The 9,018-nt window shown below is 35.2% G+C and overlaps 1 protein-coding gene across 4 annotated transcripts in view; it reads left to right on the top strand.

Moving 5' to 3' along the window:
- LOC108570031 (interference hedgehog-like) overlaps positions 1-8,776 on the top strand; it is a 37,828-nt gene extending 29,052 nt beyond the window's left edge. For 2 of the 4 annotated variants that reach the window (XM_017931853.1, XM_017931854.1), the window contains exons 2-8: positions 1,511-1,602; positions 1,663-2,334; positions 4,525-5,510; positions 5,578-5,797; positions 5,858-6,046; positions 6,108-6,265; positions 7,897-8,776. In XM_017931853.1, the coding sequence (XP_017787342.1) occupies positions 1,527-1,602; positions 1,663-2,334; positions 4,525-5,510; positions 5,578-5,797; positions 5,858-6,046; positions 6,108-6,265; positions 7,897-8,130 (2,535 nt within the window). In that variant the 5' untranslated portion in view covers positions 1,511-1,526 and the 3' untranslated portion in view covers positions 8,131-8,776. Of the gene's footprint in view, positions 1-1,510; positions 1,603-1,662; positions 2,335-4,524; positions 5,511-5,577; positions 5,798-5,857; positions 6,047-6,107; positions 6,266-7,444; positions 7,504-7,870 lie in introns of those variants that run through there. The other 2 variants (XM_017931855.1, XM_017931856.1) reach the window with 2 other exon arrangements.
- Positions 8,777-9,018: the final 242 nt, after the last annotated feature.

Below are 9,018 nucleotides of genomic sequence, written 5' to 3' on the forward strand. Positions count from 1 at the left end.
TTATTTATAACGAAACTATTGTTTTACGTATTTAAATTATTGTATAATAAAACTTGATGGTTCTTACTACAAGTGTATCAAATAAAAAATTACATAACATCAACATCAATGAAATACAGAACAAATGAAATAGTAACGTTTCTTTTGTGATACTTTGTAAAATTTCTCAAAATTAAAGATTTTTAATATTTTTTTTAGTTATTTATGATACAATGTATTAAATAATTAGTATATTCATCATTCTAAATTATATTTTAACAATTATCATTGGAAATTACAAAAATCATTATTTTTCTATAATTTTCGAAAGAAATGAATGAATTTATATCTTTTTTGGTGATAAATTAGAATTTTCTTCAAAATTTCACAGAATCTTTATTTGAAAATATTTGGTCACAAAAACCATAATTTTATTTATATTTTGTTTTCAATTCAATTAATAAAGTATTAATCATTGATATACAGTAATACCTCGCACAGTGCGGCTTCGAACAGTCCGAAATTTTCAAAACAAATCAAACATAAATTATCTATTTCTATAGACAAGTGTCTTTTATTTGTAGTTTATTTTTATACGATATTCTTAGTTTAAATTGTGACTGGAATGGAATGTAAATGATTGAAATCTAGTTAGAGAGCAAAAACGAAAATAAATAAAAATGAATGAAATAAGCGCGATGAAATCAGTGCGGATGGAGAGAGGAACGTTTCGAGTCGCAGGATTTAATTGAAAGCTTTGCAAGCGATTTGCGTCCACACGAAAGTAGTCCACATTACTATGTGCATCATCAATACGCGCATTCCATTCGTTTATTTTTTTGTATACTCTGCTTCTTCTTCATCTTCTTTCGATCCACTTCCTAAGAACTGTACGCGCTCAAGATCAGTCGCAACCGCCGCTCGATGCGGTAGTTGTTGTGTCGAAATTACGGAATTATTAGTCATTGGCATTTCGCGTCGGCCTTTCTTACTTCACGACGAAGGTGCATGCACATTCCTATAACCCAACTCTCCGCATTTCACCGGTCGGACAACAACAATCCAGGGCCTGTGACCGCCCGACGAGAGCTGCTGCTGACTCGACCCCCCCTCGACTCTCTCAAGATAAAATTCCTTCACTCGAAAAACTCTTTCACTGCTCTGGTTAATGCAGAGAACGGTTTGGATCAAAATCCCGACAGTATCTTTTATAATAAATGAAACTATCTAGTTAATTAACCCTTAGGATCATCAAGAAACCGGGAAGAGGAGTTGTATGTAGATTATAGATCATTTCATTATTGCTATATTTCAGCCATAATCTTCGAAAATGTTTGAGATTTGAGATGGTTGTGGGGCTGTAAAGAATCTCTTCATCCCACGAGTTCTCCTCTGTATCAATGATTCAAGATTTACTAAATATGTATTACAAGAAAAATGGGGTGAAACTGAATGCAGCGCGTGTGGCCCACTTGCGGTATCGCTTTACCAAACTTCAAGTGAGATTCTAATTTTCTTTCTTTGTTCGCAGGGATGTTTGAAGTGCGATGGGGTGGTTCGAGGTAATCAGTTTCTACGCAGCGCTCGTGCACGTTCTTGGATCCATTACGAGCGTCGCCTCAGGTACTGTTAAATGATGATGTTATCTTCATGAAGTGTTCTCATTGTTGTTGTTCTTTGCAGAAGTGGGACGCATCCATAAGATTTCGTCCCCGACTTCCATAGCTCTTCCGCTGAACGACGAGACGATCCTGATATGCGAGATGAACATCGTTCCCGACAAATTCGAGTGGAGGTTCTACAAACTGGACGAGTCTCAGGTGTCGAATCCGAACGCTCTTCTGAATCTGACCAGGGATTACGTGGAGCTGCCTCCGAAGCGGTTCACCAACGACAAGAAGAAATCGACTCTGACGATAAAGTTGACCAATTCCTCTTCGGCCGGGGATTACCAATGCCTGGCGCATTACGGTGCTTCCGTCGTCGCTTCGGTTCCGGATCGGATAACGCTTACGACTCTTCGGAATTTCCCGGTGCAGCATACCACTCATGCGGTCGTCTCTTCTGGGAACACCGTGGTGTGGAAATGCGATCCGCCCTATTCGAATCCTGCGGCCTACGTCGACTATTATTACAAGGATAAACCGTGCCCCAATTCGCAGGGATCCTCGCTCGTTCTCCAGAACATCGCCGAAGATCAATCCGGATTGTACAAGTGTCAAGCGATGAACAGTCTGAATCCTTCCTCGAAGGTCACTTCAAGCGGTAATCTCAATATCACAGTAAAGGCGCACATGCAAGCTGAGAAGCCCAGATTCATAGTCCAACCACAATCCATCTACATTCTTCAGAAAGGTAATTTTAATGCAATCAAATTTCAATCAACATATTTCATTTAAACAATATTCTAGTACAACTATTCTAGGTGATTTACAAATCAAAAAAGTTTATATAAGTCTAGGCTTACAATTTCTACTCTCCATTCAATATGTTTAAAATGTAAAATTTTATTAATTATAATACTCGTACCTTGGATAATATCAATTTATCATTAACTCATGTTGAAGAAAAAAGTTTGGTATTCAATTTTTGTTCATAACTACTTCAACATTTTGTACATCTTGTCTTAAAGTTGACAACTTGAAGAAGTACTACATGAAAGTATAGAATTCAAACACATTTTTTTCTGAAATTTTACAACCTACGTTTGTCAAGTACTCAACAAATACAGTATATGCATTACTTGACAAATCACTTGGAAAGTATGGAATTGAAACAATAAGTATTAATCATGAAGAACACAATACTCTATACTTGACAAATTACTTGAAAAGTATAAGTCAACACTATTACTATTAATATTTTGACATTTTCATTCACTTCAAGTATTTTCTTTAAAATTTTTACAACAGAAGTTTTTCAATCATCTACCAATACTCAGCAAGTACAACAGGAAGTACGCAACGGAATATTTGACAAGTTACTTGGAAAGTATATCTACAGTTTTCAAAATTTTGAATATTTTGAAGTATTTTTTTTTCCTGAAATTTTACAACCTGCGTTTGTCAAGTACTCAACAAATACAGAATATGACAAATCACTTGAAAAGTATGGAATTGCAACAATAAGTATTAATCATGAAGAACACAATACTCTATACTTGACAAATTACTTGAAAAGTATAAGTCAAAACTATTACTATTAATATTTTGACATTTTCATTCACTTCAAGTATTTTCTTTAAAATTTTTACAACAGAAGTTTTTCAATCTTCTACCAATACTCAGCAAGTACCATAGGAAGTACGCAACGCAATATTTGCCAAGTTACTTGGAAAGTATAGCTACAGTTTTCAATTTTAAAGTACTACATAAAAGTAAAGAATTCAAACACATCAAAATTTTGAATATTTTGAAGTATTTTTTTTCTTGAAATTTTACAACCTGCGTTTGTCAAGTACTCAACAAATACAGTATATGCATTACTTGACAAATCATTTGGAAAGTATGGAATTGAAACAATAAGTATTAATCATGAAGAACATAATACTTTATACTTGGCAAATTACTTGAAAACTATAAGTCAAAACTATTACTATTAATATTTTGACATTTTCATTCACTTCAAGTATTTTCTTTAAAATTTTTACAACATAAGTTTTTCAATCTTCTACCAATACTCAGCAAGTACCACAGAAAGTACGCAACGCAATATTTGACAAGTTACTTGGAAAGTATAGCTACAGTTTTAAATTTTAAAGTACTACATAAAAGTACAGAATTCAAACACATCAAAATTTTGAATATTTTGAAGTATTTTTTTTCTTGAAATTTTACAACCTGCGTTTGTCAAGTACTCAGCAAATACAGAATATGCATTAATTGACAAATCACTTGGAAAGTATGGAATTGAAACAATAAGTATTAATCATGAAGAACACAATACTCTATACTTGACAAACTACTTGAAAAGTATAAGTCAAAACTATTACTATTAATATTTTGACATTTTCATTCACTTCAAGTATTTTCTTTAAAATTTTTACAACAGAAGTTTTTCAATCTTCTACCAATACTCAGCAAGTATCACAGGAAGTACGCAACGCAATATTTGACAAGTTACTTGGAAAGTATAGCTACAGTTTTCAATTTTAAAGTACTACATAAAAGTAAAGAATTCAAACACATCAAAATTTTGAATATTTTGAAAAAGTTTATATAAGTCTAGGCTTACAATTTCTACTCTACATTCCATATGTATAAAATATAAAATGTTATCAATTAGAACATTCGTACCTTGGATAATATCAATTTATCATCAACTCATGTTGAAGAATAAAAAGTTTGGTACAATTTTTGATACATATTTTAAAGTGGCCGTGAATACAAAAAGGTTAAGAAGCACTGTTCTAGAACATCGTTTCTTAGTGTAGATTTCAATGAAGCTGTATAAATTGATGTTTAATTCTATGTAAATTGTTCATAATTGATGATTGAAGTGTTTTAATGATTGTGTAATTAAAGGTTTGTGTGTTTTGGATTGTAGGTCAAACGTTGTTTTTGGAATGCGGTGCGGTGGGGACGCCGGTACCGACGGTATCTTGGGAGAAGAAAAACGGGATTTTACCAAAGAATCGCACCGAGTTCGTGGCAGGCGGTCTGCGGATCGTCGACGTGGTGCCAGAAGACGACGGCGTGTACATCTGCAAATACTCGAATTACAAAGGATCCGCCACTCATCTGATCACCGCGATGTACAACGAAGAGCCGACCATCATCCACGGCCCGAAAAGCACTCACGCCAAGGAAGGCGAAAACCTCGAGCTCGAATGCACGGCCAGAGGTGTACCTCAACCGAGGATCACCTGGTTCCTGAACGGCCAGAACGTCCTAGGCGACAAGAACATCGAAGCTGTAGAGAACATCCTGTACTTTGTTCCGTTCGAGAAACGGCACGCCGGAATCATCCAGTGCTTCGCCACGAACATGTACGGAACGACTTACAGTAGCGCCGATCTGGAAGTGATCCCCAAGCAGATATCGAGCGCTAACGCCGTCGAAGATGTAGTCGTTGCTCCGGTCGTTCCCAATCACAAGCGCGGGAAGAACAACAAGAAATTGAAGCACAAAGGAACAGCGGAGATGATCCCACCTGGTAGACCGATAATCTCCAGGTTGAACGATGAGTCGGTGGTGGTGCGATGGTTCGTGCCGACGAACGACGGTCTTCCCATCCAGTTCTTCAAAGTCCAGTACAAAGAATTGGGACCGGGGAAGAGATCCAAATGGAAGACGACCAACAACGATATAGCCCCGAACATACGCAGCTACGAAGTCAATAATCTTAAGCCCGAACACACTTACAAGTTTAGAATAGCGGCGGTCTACAGCAACAACGACAACAAGTTGAGCCCGATCAGCGATAAGTTTCATCTAATCAGAGCGGATTTCTCCACGAACAATCCGCTACCTATTCCAATCCTGAAGCACACAGAAACCATAAATACTACTTCAATCAGAATATTCTGGGAGGTAAATGCAATTAGTTGATTATCATCCTGCAAACGATACAAATTGAACTGTTTTTTTTAATTTCCAGTACACGCCTTTCCCGAATATAACCGTCGATGGTTTCTACGTTAATTACATGTCTGCGAGCAGCGCCGGAGATTACATGAAGGCCACAGTCGAAGACGAAAAAACTAACACTTACATCATAACTCATCTAATACCGGACACCGTCTACGACATCAAATTGCAGAGCTTCAACTCGAAGATGGCTGGACTATTTAGCCCCATCCTGAAGCAAAAGACTGACAGTAATATAACATCAACATCTTTGCAAAATCAACACGATTAATGATATTTTTTTCTTTCAGAATTAGCCACAGAATCTCCACTGACGACGACGGTGAAGAGCAAATCCACCGACGAATCCGCTTCAGATTCTCAACTCTACATATTCATCGGGGTTGGAGTACTCGTGGTGACTGTTTTGTTAAGCGTAGTCGTACCTTTGATAATCTGCACGAAATGGAAGCAGAGCAAAGAGGCGGTCAACGCTCGAGGTAATTTTAAATGTTTAAATTTCTTAGTTGATGGAAGTATTAAGTTTTATATTTCAATTAGGGGAGAGGACGAATAAATCCTCCGCCGACGAAATAAGCCATCACATTCAGGCCGAAGCGAACGAGTACGTGGTGACGCAGAAGAACTCGAAGAACAATGGATGCGGCCCGAATAGGATCACAATAACAGCGAATCCTTTAGCGGACGCTGATAACAAGGTAACTACAAACGCCAAGAACAGTTTAAGGCATTTGCATTTCGGTCTTCCTCATACTTCTAGGGTTCAATAAGAAAGAAAAAACTGTCTAGACTCAATTGCGCATTCAATTTTTGTTCATAACTACTTCAACATTTTGTACATCTTGTCTTAAATTTGACAACTTGAAATTTTACAACCTACGTTTGTCAAGTACTCAACAAATACAGAATATGCATTACTTGACAAATCACTTGGAAAGTATGGAATTGAAACAATAAGTATTAATCATGAAGAACACAATACTCTATACTTGACAAATTACTTGAAAAGTATAAGTCAACACTATTACTATTAATATTTTCAAGTATTTTCTATAAAATTTTTACAACAGAAGTTTTTCAAGCTTCTACCAATACTGAGCAAGTATCACAGGAAGTGCTCAACGCAATATTTGACAAGTTACTTGGAAAGTATAGCTACAGTTTTCAATTTTAAAGTACTACATAAAAGTACAGAATTCAAACACATCAAAATTTTGAATATTTTGAAGTATTTTTTTTCTTGAAATTTTACAACCTGCGTTTGTCAAGTACTCAACAAATACAGAATATGCATTACTTGACAAATCACTTGGAAAGTATGGAATTGAAACAATAAGTATTAATCATGAAGAACACAATACTCTATACTTGACAAATTACTTGAAAAGTATAAGTCAACACTATTACTATTAATATTTTGACATTTTCAAGTATTTTCTTTAAAATTTTTACAACAGAAGGTTTTTCAATCTTCTACCAATACTCAGCAAGTACCACAGGAAGTGCTCAACGCATTATTTTACAAATTACTTGGAAAGTATAGCTACAGTTTTCTATTTCAAATGAATTGTATTTTAATTCTAGGTTTTTTGTTTGTTTATTCTCAATGTTTTATTATTAATTGTTATTATTTCCTCTTAAATCTTGTTCTTATTTTCGAAACATCAATATTCGATGTATGTAACTTATTAGTAGTATTTGCTTTGTTCTCTGAATGCTTTGAACAAAAGATGGAATGCGCAAATTAGTAGTAGTATTATTATTTTCAGAATTGAATGAAATGCAAATGCTTGTTCAGAATATTTACAAATCTTCAGTAGCTTTGTTTCTGTAAAAGTAGTGATGGATTATTGTGTTTTTTTTTGTAAAATTTCTAGTAAAAAAAAAAGTAAGAGAATGCTTAAAAAGCGGAAAGTCGATGATGTAATTTAATGGTAAAAAACAAATCAAATCAAGTACGTTTATGCATGCGTTTATTACAATAATTATAATCACGTTTTTTTTGACGAATATTAATGATATAAACACACACAAAAAAAAGGAGAAAGAAATTAAACAAAATTAAGTTTAATTAAATTAAATTAAAACCGCCGCCCGCATTTTTATGTAACGCATATAAAAACCACGCTTACTCTTCGCTTACCTAAAAAAACTAACTACTAATTCGCTGTCGTTTGTTTCGCTTATTGTTTTTTTGTTTTTGTTTTGGGAGCCGCTTAGTAGTTTTTTGTTGTTTGTAATCTCTTTGTAATCACTTCCTATAACACTCGACTAAAACTAGGTTTATTTGGTCTTATTTCCAGAATATTCTAGCTCGGATTTTTTCCAGAGTCAAAACATGATAGAAATGTCGTGTTTGTCTTCTCAAAACAACAACTGCACGTCGTCGGCAAGCGCGGATGGTCAGGACCAGCAGCCGTCACAGCAGCAACAGCAACAGCAACAACAACAGCCACAGCAGAATCAGCAACCTCAGGAGCAGACGATGATGATCAAGGCTAAGCACAAGAGCAAAAGGCGAAAACACGCCGTCGACGGTTCGTCCGGAGAGAACTTCGTCTGAGACTGAGAGAGATAGAGTGTGAGAGAGAGAGTAAAAGAAGATGTGGTGAAGATGTCGATCGAGATCCAAAGAATGCAAACAACATCCAAGATCTCTTCAGCACTTCAAGCACAACAAAGCACAATCATACTTGCCATATCCCATTGCAGTTGTATCTCCGATATTCAGTTACTTAGTACAACGAACAAATATGTACATAATTTATTATATTAGTTAATAAGAATCATGATCATGACTACTACCTTCGCTGCCTATTTTTTTTTTTGTTTTGTTTGTTTTGTAACTTCAGTATTACACGTAGCTATTAGTAATCAGTAATTACTATTTAAGTTTATTTTTTCTCTTATTTAAGTAACGCACACTTATGTATATACGAATGTACAATAAATTAGACTTTAGACTTTAATTCATACGAAAATATTTTTTTTTGTTGTTGTCGTAAAGTAGAAATTTCTTCGCATTGTTTTAATATTAATATCACTTGCGCACAACTTTCGTAAACTGAGAACTACCTGCATATTATTTACTTGCCTTGTCCTACCTTTCATGCGGATCTACTTAATTTATTGTTAATAATTTATGTTTTTTTTATTGTTGTTGTTGTTTGAAACGCATTCAAAATGTACCCAAGCTTCCTCACCAACAACGATAACGAAACTAAAAGTTATCATACGTTCAGATTGACGTGCTCTGCTAATTAGTAATTCCCATAAGACTGGATTGCATAGTTTAAGAATATTTTGGGGGAGAAAAACGTCAACTCTGAAAGCCCATGTTCCTAGATCTACAAAATCCCCGAATTTCCTTTGTTTTTCCCATTGCACACTCTAATTAATTGCTTGCAGCAATTATCCTGACTTGCTATTAGATCAAATCTAAACGTCTCAT

The sequence above is a fragment of the Nicrophorus vespilloides genome, unplaced genomic scaffold (assembly GCF_001412225.1).
Source record: "Nicrophorus vespilloides isolate i.1.1-1 unplaced genomic scaffold, Nicve_v1.0, whole genome shotgun sequence".
Classification (NCBI taxonomy): domain Eukaryota; kingdom Metazoa; phylum Arthropoda; class Insecta; order Coleoptera; family Silphidae; genus Nicrophorus; species Nicrophorus vespilloides.